This window comes from Eptatretus burgeri, chromosome 18, assembly GCF_056783735.1.
Source record: "Eptatretus burgeri isolate ZD-2024b chromosome 18, Ebu_testis_v1, whole genome shotgun sequence".
NCBI lineage: Eukaryota > Metazoa > Chordata > Myxini > Myxiniformes > Myxinidae > Eptatretus > Eptatretus burgeri.
The window spans coordinates 24,030,999-24,048,500 of record NC_140978.1 but is presented as its reverse complement, the minus strand read 5'-3'; the positions used below and the strand labels follow the sequence as shown (position 1 = coordinate 24,048,500).

At 33.3% G+C, this 17,502-nt stretch overlaps 1 protein-coding gene across 1 annotated transcript; it reads right to left on the bottom strand.

Moving 5' to 3' along the window:
- Positions 1-10,093: 10,093 nt before the first annotated feature.
- Positions 10,094-13,193, bottom strand: LOC147008743 (uncharacterized). Its single transcript, XM_085864024.1, has 3 exons — positions 12,286-13,193; positions 11,994-12,188; positions 10,094-11,896 (listed from the first exon to the last, which is right to left on the bottom strand). Exons 1-3 carry the CDS (start codon positions 12,376-12,378, stop codon positions 10,850-10,852), a joined length of 1,335 nt encoding a protein of 444 aa, XP_085720150.1. The 5' UTR covers positions 12,379-13,193; the 3' UTR covers positions 10,094-10,849.
- Positions 13,194-17,502: the final 4,309 nt, after the last annotated feature.

Sequence of the window (17,502 nt, the reverse complement as noted above, 5' to 3'; positions counted from 1 at the left end):
CAAAAAATCTTGAAATGATGTTATAAAATGAAGATCTGTTCTCATATAAGGAGTTTGTTCTTCATCTTGTCTTTTCATATTCATTTTCACTCCCATATAAAACTTTAAAGTTTTCATTTCTTTTAATGTCTTTTTAATAAATTTTTCAACATCGGGTTTCACTATTTCAATTGATTCAGCTATTGATGATGGACCGGGTTCTCCAAATTGAAAAATCCTTATTTTTATATGCCCTTTAAATGCCTCATCAGTGTTTTTAATATAATAGTCTCCCTTTACTTTAAACTCATTTTTCTTGTGTTTTTGTGATTGAAGATGTTGATTATAACTACTCTTCAAAACATCCTTTGAACAGATATCACAATGTTTTCTTTCCAACTCAAGAGGAGATATTTGATGAAATAGATTAAATGTGTGTTTGTTGGTTCGGAGGTGTTTTCTATAATGTTTATATTCGTGATTACAAACATCGCAGTACGTTGTATTCACCATATTTATAGAATAAAACTTTGCTTAAACTAAAATTTTCTTGATGAAAATTTCGTTTAATTTATAGGTAAATCTGTGCTTAAAAACATTTTATCCTCCAACTTTTTCACTTAATAAATACAATGTTTCAAGACACAAAAGACAAGTTTCAATCAATCTCTTCATCTGTTAAAGATACTGAGAAATATGTCAAGGATGTAAAATTGAACAAAGATAAATATAACAACTATTGGATAAAAACTATTATGGTAAATAATATGAGTTCTTCAATTTCCTTCAGTGGAAGGGCTTTTAGTATACCTGGTAGAACATCAATTAAAGTATCTCTAACAAAAGTTTCTCCTCTCCTTCTAGTAATATATTCAAAACTAGAAAAAGCAATGAAACAAGAAAAAGTATCAAAGAACAAAAACCTTATGGATGAAGCTTTAGAAAGAAAAGATAAGACCATCTGTAATATGCAAGGAGAAATTTGTATTTTTTTCAACAACCCTAAAGATGTAAATCTTGATGAAATAAAGGATGTTAATATATCAGGTGAAATGACATTTCGTTCAATAGTAGTTAACGATAATTTTAAAATTACCTTTAATATAAAAAATGTTGTCGTTGAATCTGATAATGAAAAAAAGTATATCGATATCGATGGTAATATACAACTGAAAGTATAGATGAATTTCAGTTTAAGTAAAGTTTTACTTTATAAATATGCTAGACTTTCCTGATTCTCCATATGACAAATTTGAGAATTGTCCTGCGTGTGAAAGACGGGGATTAAACACAGAGTCAAAAGCCTATAAACAATGTATATTCTGTTATTATCTTCTAATTAATGATAATAAAAAATATAAAAAGGAAAATAATTATTTTAGATTTACACCAAAAATGAATTACTTTACAAGATTGATTAGAGAAATGAATGTAAAGTATAAGGATGATAACACACCTTTCCTTACAAGGGAAGAAACTGAACGTATAAGAGAAATGTTCAAAGGATTGTTGTTGTATATTATTCATGGATGTAATTTTCAGGGAAATATCAACACAAGATATTGTATAAATAAAATAATGGATTATCTTGAAATTAAACCTGAACTTAGGATAAAATATAGAGTTTCTAAAAAAGCCAATAATAAATTAAATAACCTGTTTTTCAAATATATAAATGAATGATTTTTTACCTATTTGGGAAAATAAGATAAAATTTAACAACCATAAAAATCTCCCAAATTCATTAAGATGTCTCATAGTTGGTTCAAGTGGATGTGGAAAAACCTGCTTACTTTTAAAAATGCTCCTCACTCCCAACTTTTTAGATTATGATAATTTAATAATTTTCACAAAGTCGAGTTTTCAACCAGAGTATCAACTACTCTCACAAGGTTTTAATGCTGGTCTTCAAAAGAAGATATAATAGGTTTATTTAAACGTCAAAAAAACCTAAATGATTATAACATTGAAGATATAATTCAACTATTTTGTGATACACAGAGATGTAAAAAGAAATCAAATCTTATAACTTGTATTCTTAGTGATAATACGGATGATATACCGTCTCCCCAAGATTTGGATAAATCAAAAAGAACCTCGTTATCTTTGATGATTGTGTTAATGAGAGAAACCAAACGGTAATGGACAGCTACTACACAAGAGGGAGACATTCTTCTTGTAATTGTATTTATCTTAGTCAATCGTACTTTCAACTTCCTCGTCGTTCCATCAGAAACAATGCTAATACTTTTATTTTATTCAAGTTAAATTCAATAGATATCAATAATTTTTGGAGAGATAATTGTTCTACATTATGTAGTAAAAAGAAATTTGAGGATTATATGAAGCACACGACTGAAAAATATAAATATATTGTTGTGAAACAAGATGAGATATTAAAGGATATATTTTTTGTTTTATAAACAATTACATATATAAATGACAACTATTATTATAAATCTTGTGGGTAAATCTGCTTCTGGAAAAAACTTTCATAAATCAAGGTTCTTGTGTAGTACAAATGAGAATATTGTAAATTTACTGAAAAAACACCCCGTGATACGCATTGTATCAACAACAACTAGAGCAATAAGACCTGGAAAAGTAAAAGGTGAAGATTATCACTATATTTCAGTGGAGGAACATATGCGATTGAGGAATGAAGGACAAATATTTGAGGAGGTTTCTCTTGGTACAACAAAATATTCACATTGTAAGAGTGAGTTAAAGAAACTAAAATCTGGTGGTGTTGGGATATTAGAAACTAATCCAGAAGGAACGAGACAAATTATTAAATATCTGAGCGGAGTGAAGATTTTATCATTCGGTTTTGATGTTGATGAAGAAACTCAACACAAACGTATGAAAAGCAGAGATGCAAGGATTAGTGAAGAAGAAATTACAACTCGCATTAATGTTAATAAAGAATTTGATGAAATATTTAAAGAAAAGGATTTATTTGAACACATCTACTTGAATGATGAAGAAAAGGAAAATTTCCCTGTTGATCTTTACAATTCATTAAATGATATTTTACAATAAATAAATGGATACAAAAGAAAGAGCAAGAAGATTTAAGGAACATCAAGAGTTGGTTTCAAAAGTTGTAAAACAACAGGAAGACATAAAGAAGAAACGCAGACAGAAACTAACGGGCGAAGAAGCATTTGAAAAAAACAAGAGAAATTTTTTAAACCACTTTTAAAAACTTCCCAAGAAAAATGAAAGATGTTTCCACAGTTCCCACAGTAGAATATACTCCTAGAAAGCTTCAAATGTTAAAAGATTTCAGTCAAATGACGGAGGAAGAATTAGAGCATATTGGAGAATTAGAACATGATGAAGGTTTATTTCAACAACTGGAAGAGATTAATCAACCCCCTGATTATATTGTGAATGCTGTTCAAAACAATGAATATTCAGCGGATTCAAAAACCAAAGCAGGACTCATTCCAACAGAACAACCAGCAATATTTCATCTTGTTCAAGAAAAGGTATTGATATTTAATGATGAATTAAGGTTCTTAAGTTCTGCTCAACCCCCTGTTAAACTAACTCCGAGATTAATGTTTCTTCTCACAAAAGATGGAAGACAAGGTTCAACTGTGAGGGATGAATCAAAGTATATTGATAAACCATTGGATATGGAAAATAATGATGATAGAGTATATATTGATTTGCTGAACACTCTAAATTATAAGGTTATTCTTTCTGGTAAAAGTAGGAAGAATGAGAAGGAGAAACACATTATTCAGGCTTTAAGTATCCTTGGTTCAGGTATTAGTTTTCTTCCAAATGACCCATCGCAATTAGTTAATAGACTGTTATTGTTGTTCGGCAGTAAGAAGGCTGGAAATAACAATTGTTTTAATGAAGCATCAGCCATTTTAGACCAGTTGATGAACATGAAAATAATTAATAAATCTCAATATAAAGACATTTTATCTCATATTAAATAAGATGAGAAGCACAATCCTGAGTTTTAATTTCACAACAAGCGACCACACATCTTCATTCCCATACCCACTACAACTTGACACAACAAAAGAATATGAGGCATCTTTATTGTCCATGGAGACTTATAATACCTTATTTAATATAACCGAGAAAAATGACAAGTTTAGTTATAATCCGGGAAGTGGATACAAAACGATAACAGTCTCACCGGAGCATACGAGATTTCTCAAATATCTTCCGAAATTGCTCGTCTTATGAAAGAACAGGGTGATGAACCAAAAAATATTGTTATAAACATTCAAAAACATACTTCAAAATCAATGATTAAAGTTAAAAATAACTACAAGGTTGATTTCACAATTGATAATTCATTTAGAGAGTTATTAGGTTTCTCCTCAAAAATGATTGAAACTAATGGGATGTTTTACAGTGATAATGTCATTCAAATATCCTCAGGAATAAATTCGGTGTTAATTCACTGTGATTTGATTGATGGTGCTTATAATGATGGATTAAAAACAAATACAATATTTTCATTCAGCGCATACTCAACCCCAATTGGTTATAAATTCAATATGGAGCCTAAAAATTTGGTTTATCTACCTGTGTCAGGAAAAACCATACACAGAGTAAATTTTAGGATAACCGACCAAGATAATCGTGTGATTTCTTTTAATGGAGAAGTTATATCCATCAGAATTCACCTACGTGAAGTTTTTCAATAAATAAATACGATGGTTATTGTGAGGAAGCACGAGTTGGGAAAATATAAAATAATTACAGGGGATGGGATGTTCCTTTCCCGTACTACAAGGGTGAAGGTATGTATCTTGGTAGAGGATACTATAAACCTAAGAGACAAAGGGGTGTTGGACATCAATTTAGAGGAGATGGGATAATTGATACTCTCATGGGTATTGGTTCAACTATTCTTAAACATAAAGACCTAATTGGTTCAACTGCTTCTGCTGTGGGAAATGTAGTAGGTGCTGTAAAGAGTATAAAAGATGCTCAGAAAGAATCTCATAAATTACAAGCAATAAAAGAAATTAAGAAAGGTAAAACTCAGTTGTCCCCCCAAGAACAACAGAAAATAATTCAAATACTTGGATCAGGGTTTCAAAAGTTTTAACATCTTTTTTCCTAAATAAATACAAGTATGGAAGCAATTGATAGTATCTATGATTTGGATGATACTATTATTATCTCAAACTCCACTAAAAAAGAAGATTACTTCAAGGTAAATGCATTAACTGGAACAGACTGGAATACAAATGGTACAAAAAGTTTTGAAATAAATAATCAACAAACCTATTTGAATCTCTCCGAAAGTTTCTTGTTGTGTAAATTTAAATTCACTAAGGCTGGGAATAACACAAACGCTACACTTGTAAATGATTTCTTCTGGAAAATGTTTGATAGTGTGCGATTGTATATTGGAACACAAGAAGTTGAAGCGGTTGATTATGTCTCTGCTGTATCTGAAATGATGAAATTTACACTCTATACATTCAGTGATAGAATGGGAAAGGGGTCTGTCGAAGGTTTTATTCCTGATATGTCAACGGGAACAAACACAGACCCTGGATATATTCAAAGGAAAGGAATGTATAATGATGATACAAAAGCAGAAAATAGTTTTACTGTGGCAGTTCCTCTTAAAGGTATATTTGGATTTTGTGATTATGATAAAGTTCTGTATGGTCTTAAAATTAGATTTCAACTACAAAGGAATGATAATGAAAATAGATTGCTTTTTGGTGTTGGTAATGCTTTTGGTGATCAGAATAAATTTGTAATTGAGGAGATGAGTTGGTATATCAGTGAATATACTCCTAATCTTAAAACAGAAGAGATGTTGAATCGAAGACTTAACTCAAAGAAACCACTCAGTGTATCATACCTCAAAAGAAGATGTCAACACGTTAAACTCAATCAAACTACTTACACGTGGAATTTGGGTGTTCTGGAAGGAAAGCCACGATATCTGTGGATGATTTTTAAAAAGCCAGATGGTGATACTGCGACTGATAAGAATAATGCATTGAGTGATAATGCTAAGGTGAAACAACTTCGCGTTTCTCTAGATGGAACATTTTATCCAGGAGATAGATTGGAAATTAATTGGGGAAAAAAATGATTTTGCTGAAGCATACAAGTCTTACCAAAAGGTGTGTGAAAGTAATGGAAATAAAGAACCTATTTTGGATATGACAGTATTTAAAAGTTTGTATACAATCTATACGTTTGACCTGAGCGCTCAAAAAGAAACTATAAAGTCTAATCGAGTGGATACTTCCCTATACATTGAAAGAGGAGAGAGTGAAGAAGTTGATACATATTGTTTGCTTTTGGAAGAAACAGAATTGCAGATTAATACAGATAATGGTGTGATGATTAGTCTCACATAATTTTTTGTTAAATAAATGAGTGGCAAAGTACCAACTGGGGTATATGTTAATCAAATCAATCTTCATAAACTATCATCTTGTGTTCAAAATCAAAAGCCTTGTACGATTAACGTTAATACAATTCAGAGAAAAGGAGCAGTAAGAATTGATGTTTTGCTCACAAGAGAACAGGTTAAAATCTTGAATGACACTGGCTCACTTAAAATTAAAATGACAAAACCAATGTTAAAAAAATATTCAATAAGAGAGACGAGTGGAGGATTTCTCCCATTTCTAATTCCTTTATTTGCTGGTTTAAGTGCGGTTGGAGCATTGACGGGTGGTATTTCAACAGCGGTCAAAACTGCCAACGAAAGGAAGGCTCAACTCCAGGCTCAAAAAGAATTGGAAAGACATAACAAAGAGTTGGAGAAACAAATTAGTGGAAGTGGTGTAATTGTAGATTTTGCTGAAAAACTTGAAGGTCTGCCTGATAAAGCGAGATTGTTAGTTGGAGATATGCTTTCTTCTATAGCACAAGCAGGTGTAAAATTAACGAAAAGAGGTAATGGATTATATCTTTCTAATAAATAAATGAGCATTGATGAGTGGTTGAAAGAATTTGGAAAGAATACAACATCAAATTTACAACTTGCCAAATATTGTAAGAAATTAAAAATTCATAATGTGGTTATTTGTATGAGAGATGAATTAACAAATGTGTCGAAACATACAAAGAATATTATTATGAACTTAGAAGATAATGATGGGAACGGTTCTCATTGGGTTTGTATTTTTAATAGTCAAGACAAATATTATTTTGATAGTTTTGGTCTTCCACCACCTGTTGAAGTCATAAAATTCTTACAGAATGGTGTTTATCAAACATTTCAAGTCCAAGAATTAAATTCCAAGTGTTGTGGTCAATTATGTCTATATGTGTTATTTCAACTCAACAAAAATAAAAAATTTTATGATATTATTTTTAATCTAATATAAATGACTTATGTTGGTAAAGATGGTTCTATCTTTGGTGTATCTCAAGAACTGGATATTGATTTATCAAATTATTACACAAAGGCACAGGCTGAACGACATAAATATAATATAAACAAAAATATTAACATGAAAAATGCTTATAAGTTAAAAAATTATCCAAGCCCGACTGACGCGAATGACTTGGTGAGATTAAGCGATTTATCACAATATATATACTTAAATAAAACGGCTGTGTATTCTAAAGATACAGAAGTGTTGATATTATCTCCAGGTCATACAGAATTCACAGTTCGAATTAAAATAAATTTTTATAAAGAAGGGCGTATCGTTTGTATGAGAATAGAACAATGGGGGTATGATATGAATGATTTAGGGTATAATTGGTCATTTAAAATTAACCTCGAAGACCTGGAACAATTAAATCAGTCTCGTAAGGAAGAATATTATCCACTTGGTATCGAGAATGAGTTTTGTGGAGCCACGATTAGTAAACAACAAATAAAAGAATTTAATAAGGGTAAATATAATAATGGTTTTGCCCTTGTTTATCTCATGAAAACAGAAAAAACAGGATTATATATAATAAGTAAGGAAATACAAAATGATTTAACTATGGGAAGATGGGGAGGTGTTTCGTGCCATAATATTATTCTAACATATATTTCTAATACATAAATGACAGCAAGAAGGCTTCAAGAAAATTATCATTTCTGTGTCCAAGCATACCTTCAAGAAAAGGGTATTCGGTATTTTAATAAATATGTTCTACAACATAAGAATGAGGTATTTTCAATAAAAGATTGGCATTATGCTGATGTTGATAAACCGACAACTTTAGATTTAATTAGAATGTTAAATAATGAAAAAATTATAAGGTTAAGAAAAGGTAAGGCTCTTTTAGAAATTCAAAAGAAATTTTATTGGTTTCCTGTTGTAAAAAAAATTATTTTGGATACAGGAATAACAAGAAATCCTGATGAATATATGTATAATATTCTATGGGGTGTAAACGATTCAAGGATAGTAAGGGATGAGGAAGGAGTTGAAGAAGAGAGGGAAGAGGAGGAAAAGGAGAAGGAGGAGAGAGAGAAGGAGGAAAGAGAGAATAGAGAGAGGGAGGAAAGAGAGAAGAGAGAGAAGGAGGAAAGAGAGAATAGAGAGAGGGAGGAAAGAGAGAGACTAAATAAATATCAAAATATGGAAACCAGTGAGTCCCAAACAAGAACAGAGCCATTACAGAAAATAACTCAACCCACCAAGGAGGAATACAAAGAATTAACAAGTCTATTTGCAATACTTTCAACAAAACTATTAGCATCGTCAAGCTATTCATTTTAATTCAAGTTTTTTCTTAAATAAATGGAGGAGAGAGTGAAGGCATTTCTAAGGATTCTTTATGTTTTAAAAATTAAGATTCAAATGTGCATGTTGGAAACTAAAAAGGTTTTTGCACTCTGCAGAAATTTTTCTCATAAATAAATGAGTTATTGTCTCAAATGTAAAAAGAAAACTAATACTAAAAATATTTCATATATTAAAAGTAAAAATAACAGGGTTATACAAAAAGGTATATGTTCGGTGTGTGGTTCAAAAAAAATCAATTTATCTCCAAACACAAACTCGGAGGAGATATACAAAAGTTTTTATCAGGAAGTAAATTTACAACTACTGGAATACCAGGGGAATTACATCTTCCAGGGTATTCTTTCTGTGGTCCAGGCACAAACTTGGATAAAAGATTAGATGAGGCAGACAATCCTAAATCCTGGAGTAAACCAATCAATAGAGTTGATGAAGTGTGCATGAGACATGATATTGATTATGGGAATACCACAACGTTGGAAGAAAAGCATGAAGCCGATAGAGAAATGTTGTATAATTTGTCTCTGATACAAAATCCAACCTTGAGAGAAAAAGTTGATAGGTTCATCGTGAAGAAGATGATTAGTGCTAAATTGAAACTTGGACTTGGAAATTCAAAAAACTTATAGGCTCTAATGATGCCATTAAGACTGAAGAGCAATTAGCTGATGAATTACATAAACCAATATTCACAAAGTTTCAGAGAAGGAAAGTTTATTCCAAGGAAGTTGATTATATCTGGTCTGCTGATTTGATTGAACTCAATAATGATAAGGGGTACAAGTATGCTTTAACCGTTATTGATTTGAGGAGTAGATATGCGTGGGTTGTCCCTTTAAAAAACAAAACAGGTAATACTCTTATGTTAGCTTTTCAACAGATATTTAATAAAAGTAAGAGAAAACCTAAAACATTGTGGACTGATGAGGGTAGAGAGTTTTATAACAAGACATTTATGAATTTTCTAAAAAATAACAGTATTACATTATACAGTACCTTTAATGAAGGGAAGGCAGTTGTTGTTGAACGTTTTAATCATACCTTAAAAGAGAGACTATATAAAAAATTCACACAACTCGGTTCACAACAATGGTCATCTTTTATTCAGGATATTGTGGATAAGTATAATGACACGATTCACACGTCAACGAATATGAAGCCATCAGAAACATTTACAAAATTAAAATATGAAAAAGAGATTAATGTCAGAAAACCTAAGTTCAAAGTTGGTGATATCGTAAGAATATATAGGTGGAAATCTCATTTTGAAAAGGGTTTTACTGAACGATGGACGAAATAACTTTTTAAAATTGTTGATGTAATAGATACAGTTCCTTGGACTTATAAAATATATGATTTGGAAGGGGAAGAGATTTTAGGTTCATTTTATTCACAGGAATTACAAAAGACAAAACTAAGCAGATAATACACCTTTGTGGACACTAGAGGGACAAGTCCGAGGTGTATTACAGTATATAATGTGTGTCAAGGGGGACGTTCTTAGATCTGTGAACCCCAAACACAGAATCCTCAACTGAATAGTCAAGGCTTAACTTTTGTTTGTGTGTGTGTGTGTGTGCAATGGGAGCAATAGGTTGGCGCTTCACTCCCTCCTACTATACACCGTTGTGGACACTCGAGGGCCAAGTCCGAGGTGTGTAACAGTATATAATGTGTGTCAAGGGGTGGACGTTCTTACATCTGTGAACCCCAAACACAGAATCCTCAACTGAATAGTCAAGGCTTAACTTTTGTTTGTTGATGTGTATGTGTGTGTGTCCCAACCCTCACATTCAAAATCTCAACCCCAACCCTCACATTCAAAATCTCAACCCCAACTCAATCCTCGCCCAACACAATGTCTTTTTCAAAATGAGATTTCCACCTATATATATATATATTTTTACGTTTTTTTTTCTTCTTCCAATTCTGTCTTTTAAGGCTTTCAGGTTTGATGACGTAGAAAGGGGGAGTAAGCCTGCACTTTCTTCCCAGAACGAACAATGTATATTTTTTGTTTTTTTCTCTTCTTCCAATTCTGTCTTTTAAGGCTTTCAGGTTTGATGACGTAAAAGGGGGGAGTAAGCCTGCACTTTCTTCCCAGAACTTTCTTGATCTTGCTCCCATCAAGCACCATCCGACAAAGAACTACATCGATAGGTTTAGATCCCAAAGAGTGATAGCAACTCCAAAAGTCTCCAAAATATAAATAAATAAAATAATAATAATAAAAAATAAATAAATAAATAAATAAATAAAAGCCCCCAAAAAAGTTTCAAGTGTCCAACATAAACCCAACTTTCCAAGTCTTCAAGGTATAACCACATTCCCGTTGAGTTTCCAAGATATGTATCACATTGTGAGTTATCAATCCAGAACCCACATTTCAAGTATTCAAAGTAAAACCAACTTACAAAGTCTCTTAAGGATAACTCATTTACTGATTTTTTCAAAATTTGTGAGTCTCCAAGGTAGGACCCATATTTAGAACCATCTTGGCAGAACCCTTTTCCTGAGTCTCCAAGGTAGTTATTTAAACCATCAAGGCAGAACTCATTTACTGATTTTTTCAAAATTTGTGAGTCTCCAAGGTAGGCCCCATATTTAGAACCATCTTGGCAGAACCCTTTTCCTGAGTCTCCAAGGTAGTTATTTAAACCATCAAGGCAGAACTCATTTACTGATTTTTTCAAAATTTGTGAGTCTCCAAGGTAGGACCCATATTTAGAACCATCTTGGCAGAACCCTTTTCCTGAGTCTCCAAGGTAGTTATTTAAACCATCAAGGCAGAACTCATTTACTGATTTTTTCAAAATTTGTGAGTCTCCAAGGTAGGCCCCATATTTAGAACCATCTTGGCAGAACCCTTTTCCTGAGTCTCCAAGGTAGTTATTTAAACCATCAAGGCAGAACTCATTTCTTGATTTTTTCAAAATTTGTGAGTCTCCAAGGTAAAACTTGTATTCTGGCTCATCAAGGTATAACTTGTTCAGTGGGTATTGTCTTGATAACTCACAATGAGTACTATTGCTGTAAAACTCTTTTTCAGGATTTTGCTGGTCTCCAAGGTATAACTCTTTGGTTGGGTCATCAAGGACGAACTCGTTCTGTGGGTCTTGGTCGCTCATAAGGTCTTCAACCAAGCCAACAATTTCGCCCCAAGTTGTAGCAAAAGCAGTATTTTCATTTCGTATTTCAGACACAATTTCCTGTGAGAGAAAATAATAATGTATTAATTAAGTTATTTAATTATTAAATGAGTATGCTTCAATCAAAGTTTGAAAATAGGAAAATAAAAAATCTTACCTCAATAGATAAGAGGTTTGAATCCAGTTCATCAACTTGAAGGTTTAGTTCCATACAAGACAGAGAGTTCCAAGGAACACCAAAGTCATCCCACTCAAGGTCTTGGTCGCTCATAAGGTCTTCAACCAAGCCAACAATTTCCCCCCAAGTTGTAGCAAAAGCAGTATTTTCATTTTGTATTTCAGATACAATTTCCTGTGAGAGAAAATAATAATGTATTAATTAAGTTATTTAATTATTAAATGAGTATGCTTCAATCAAAGTTTGAAAATAGGAAAATAAAAAATCTTACCTCAATAGATAAGAGGTTTGAATCCAGTTCATCAACTTGAAGGTTTCGTTCCATAGAAGACAGAGAGTTCGAGACAAGCACACAGAACACCATTGCCAGCAAAAACAAATGTTTAAAATGGAGCCTGGGTTTGAAGCTTTTATAGAGAAAGACTGGTGGGTGTGGTTTCCTTTGGAAATTCCCTGGGCAAGCCTAGGCAAGCCTTCATTGGGAAATTTTTCAAAACCATAACATCCTGTAATTTTCTAGTGATTTCTTTGTGAGTCAGAGATGAACTGGAAATGATGTAAGAGTGGGCGGGGCTTAGCAAAAGTAGGCGGAGCTTAGGAAAAGTGGGCGTGGCTTAGAAAAAATACCTTATGAAAAGTGGGCGGAGCTTAGCAAAAGTGGGCGGGGCTTAGGAAAAGTGGGCGTGGCTTAGAAAAATACCTCATGAAAAGTGGGCGGAGCTTAGCAAAAGTGGGCGGGGCTTAGGAAAAGTGGGCGTGGCTTAGAAAAATACCTTATGAAAAGTGGGCGGAGCTTAGCAAAAGTGGGCGGGGCTTAGGAAAAGTGGGCGTGGCCTAGAAAAAATACCTTATGAAAAGTGGGCGGAGCTTAGCAAAAGTGGGCGGGGCTTATTGAATACCTTGTGGAAAGTGGGCGGGGCTTAACAAAAGTGGGCGGGGCTTAAAGAAAAGTGGGCGGGGTTTAACAAAAAATAACCTGTGGCTCAGGAGGTGGTCAAACAAGAGCATTAAGAGAAGTTTATCATTTCGTAATGGCACAAATGGGGTATCTTAAAAAATATAAAGATTCAAATGTTTTGTTTGTCAATATTTTAGATGGGGATTATTGTGCAAAGAAAATTAAACTATTGAAGGAATTTGAGAATGAACAAATCTTTATAGGTTCAATGAGTGAGCTGTTCAACCCCCAGGTGTTCAATTCAATGAGGTTCAACCTCCAGGTTAAAAGGGAGACAAATAAATATACCTTGGGATAAAAAGGATTTATTTTTAGGAAAAAATATGAATCGCTGAAAATCCCCCATTCATTTACATGGGAAAAGTGAGCCAGAATTAGTATTCTTACCCTACATATATATATATATATATATATATATATATATATATATATATATGTATGTATGTATATGTATGTATGTATATGTATATGTATATATGTATATGTATATATATATATATATATATATATATATAAGTAGGGTAAGAATACTGATTCTGGCTCACTTTTCCCCATGTAAATGAATGGGGGATTTTCAGCGATTTATATTTTTTTTCCCTAAAAATAAATCCCTTTTTTATCCCAAGGTATATTTATTTGTCTCCCTTTTAACTTGGAGGTTGAACCTCATTGAATTGAACACCTGGGGGTTGAACAGCTCACTCATTGAACCTATAAAGATTTGTTCATTCTCAAATTCCTTCAATAGTTTAATTTTCTTTGCACAATAATCCCCATCTAAAATATTGACAAACAAAACATTTGAATCTTTATATTTTTTAAGATACCCCATTTGTGCCATTACGAAATGATAAACTTCTCTTAATGCTCTTGTTTGACCACCTCCTGAGCCACAGGTTATTTTTTGTTAAGCCCCGCCCACTTTTCTTTAAGCCCCGCCCACTTTTGTTAAGCCCCGCCCACTTTTCATAAGGTAATTTTTCTAAGCCACGCCCACTTTTCCTAAGCTCCGCCCACTTTTGCTAAGCTCCGCCCACTTTTCATAAGATGTTTTTCTAAGCCACGCCCACTTTTCCTAAGCCCCGCCCACTTTTGCTAAGCTCCGCCCACTTTTCATAAGGTATTTTTTCTAAGCCACGCCCACTTTTCCTAAGCTCCGCCTACTTTTGCTAAGCCCCGCCCACTCTTACATCATTTCCAGTTCATCTCTGACTCACAAAGAAATCACTAGAAAATTACAGGATGTTATGGTTTTGAAAAATTTCCCAATGAAGGCTTGCCTAGGCTTGCCCAGGGAATTTCCAAAGGAAACCACACCCACCAGTCTTTCTCTATAAAAGCTTCAAACCCAGGCTCCATTTTAAACATTTGTTCTTGCTGGCAATGGTGTTCTGTGTGCTTGTCTCAAACTCTCTGTCTTCTATGGAACTAAACCTTCAAGTTGATGAACTGGATTCAAACCTCTTATCTATTGAGGTAAGATTTTTTATTTTCCTATTTTCAAACTTTGATTGAAGCATACTCATTTAATAATTAAATAACTTAATTAATACATTATTATTTTCTCTCACAGGAAATTGTATCTGAAAATACTGCTTTTGCTACAACTTGGGGGAAATTGTTGGCTTGGTTGAAGACCTTGAGTGGGATGACTTTAGTGTTCCTTGGAACTCTCTGTCTTCTATGGAACTAAACCTTCAAGTTGATGAACTGGATTCAAACCTCTTATCTATTGAGGTAAGATTTTTTATTTTCCTATTTTCAAACTTTGATTGAAGCATACTCATTTAATAATTAAATAACTTAATTAATACATTATTATTTTCTCTCACAGGAAATTGTGTCTGAAATACGAAATGAAAATACTGCTTTTGCTACAACTTGGGGCGAAATTGTTGGCTTGGTTGAAGACCTTATGAGCGACCAAGACCCACAGAACGAGTTCGTCCTTGATGACCCAACCAAAGAGTTATACCTTGGAGACCAGCAAAATCCTGAAAAAGAGTTTTACAGCAATAGTACTCATTGTGAGTTATCAAGACAATACCCACTGAACAAGTTATACCTTGATGAGCCAGAATACAAGTTTTACCTTGGAGACTCACAAATTTTGAAAAAATCAGTAAATGAGTTCTGCCTTGATGGTTTAAATAACTACCTTGGAGACTCAGGAAAAGGGTTCTGCCAAGATGGTTCGAAATATGGGGCCTACCTTGGAGACTCACAAATTTTGAAAAAATCAGTAAATGAGTTCTGCCTTGATGGTTTAAATAACTACCTTGGAGACTCAGGAAAAGGGTTCTGCCAAGATGGTTCTAAATATGGGTCCTACCTTGGAGACTCACAAATTTTGAAAAAATCAGTAAAGGAGTTATCCTTAAGAGACTTTGTAAGTTGGTTTTACTTTGAATACTTGAAATGTGGGTTCTGGATTGATAACTCACAATGTGATACATATCTTGGAAACTCAACGGGAATGTGGTTATACCTTGAAGACTTGGAAAGTTGGGTTTATGTTGGACACTTGAAACTTTTTTGGGGGCTTTTATTTATTTATTTATTATTATTATTATTTTATTTATTTATATTTTGGAGACTTTTGGAGTTGCTATCACTCTTTGGGATCTAAACCTATCGATGTAGTTCTTTGTCGGATGGTGCTTGATGGGAGCAAGATCAAGAAAGTTCTGGGAAGAAAGTACAGGCTTACTCCCTCTTTCTACGTCATCAAACCTGAAAGCCTTAAAAGACAGAATTGGAAGAAGAAAAAAAAAACGTAAAAATATATATATATATATATATATATATAGGTGGAAATCTCATTTTGAAAAAGACATTGTGTTGGGCGAGGATTGAGTTGGGGTTGAGATTTTGAATGTGAGGGTTGGGGTTGAGATTTTGAATGTGAGGGTTGGGACACACACACACATACACATCAACAAACAAAAGTTAAGCCTTGACTATTCAGTTGAGGATTCTGTGTTTGGGGTTCACAGATCTAAGAACGTCCCCCTTGACACACATTATATACTGTTATACACCTCGGACTTGGCCCTCGAGTGTCCACAACGGTGTATAGTAGGAGGGAGTGAAGCGCCAACCTATTGCTCCCATTGCACACACACACACAAACAAAAGTTAAGCCTTGACTATTCAGTTGAGGATTCTGTGTTTGGGGGTTCACAGATCTAAGAACGTCCCCCTTGACACACATTATATACTGTTATACACCTCGGACTTGGCCCTCGAGTGTCCACAAAGGTGTATTATCTGCTTAGTTTTGTCTTTTGTAATTCCTGTGAATAAAATGAACCTAAAATCTCTTCCCCTTCCAAATCATATATTTTATAAGTCCAAGGAACTGTATCTATTACATCAACAATTTTAAAAAGTTCTTTCGTCCATCGTTCAGTAAAACCCTTTTCAAAATGAGATTTCCACCTATATATTCTTACGATATCACCAACTTTGAACTTAGGTTTTCTGACATTAATCTCTTTTTCATATTTTAATTTTGTAAATGTTTCTGATGGCTTCATATTCGTTGACGTGTGAATCGTGTCATTATACTTATCCACAATATCCTGAATAAAAGATGACCATTGTTGTGAACCGAGTTGTGTGAATTTTTTATATAGTCTCTCTTTTAAGGTACGATTAAAACGTTCAACAACAACTGCCTTCCCTTCATTAAAGGTACTGTATAATGTAATACTGTTATTTTTTAGAAAATTCATAAATGTCTTGTTATAAAACTCTCTACCCTCATCAGTCCACAATTTCTTAGGTTTTCTCTTACTTTTATTAAATATCTGTTGAAAAGCTAACATAAGAGTATTACCTGTTTTGTTTTTTAAAGGGACAACCCACGCATATCTACTCCTCAAATCAATAACGGTTAAAGCATACTTGTACCCCTTTATCATTATTGAGTTCAATCAAATCAGCAGACCAGATATAATCAACTTCCTTGGAATAAACTTTCCTTCTCTGAAACTTTGTGAATATTGGTTTATGTAATTCATCAGCTAATTGCTCTTCAGTCTTAATGGCATCATTAGAGCCTATAAGTTTTTTGAATTTCCAAGTCCAAGTTTCAATTTAGCACTAATCATCTTCTTCACGATGAACCTATCAACTTTTTCTCTCAAGGTTGGATTTTGTATCAGAGACAAATTATACAACATTTCTCTATCGGCTTCATGCTTTTCTTCCAACGTTGTGGTATTCCCATAATCAATATCGTGTCTCATGCACACTTCATCAACTCTATTGATTGGTTTACTCCAGGATTTAGGATTGTCTGCCTCATCTAATCTTTTATCTAAGTTTGTGCCTGGACCACAGAAAGAATAACCTGGAAGATGTAATTCCCTGGTATTCCAGTAGTTGTAAATTTACTTCCTGATAAAAACTTTTGTATATCTCCTCCGAGTTTGTGTTTGGAGATAAACTGACTTTTTTTTGAACCACACACCCAACATATACCTTTTTGTATAACCCTGTTATTTTTACTTTTAATATATGAAA

What these genes read in the sequence shown, in the direction of transcription:
- LOC147008743 (XM_085864024.1), bottom strand. Translation starts at nt 12,378, where the DNA reads ATGGTGTTCTGTGTGCTTGTCTCGAACTCTCTGTCTTCTATGGAACGA. An exon ending in CAAACCTCTTATCTATTGAG is followed by an intron (nt 12,189 to 12,285) that starts GTAAGATTTTTT and finishes TTTCTCTCACAG; the next exon opens with GAAATTGTATCTGAAATACA. An exon ending in CAAACCTCTTATCTATTGAG is followed by an intron (nt 11,897 to 11,993) that starts GTAAGATTTTTT and finishes TTTCTCTCACAG; the next exon opens with GAAATTGTGTCTGAAATACG.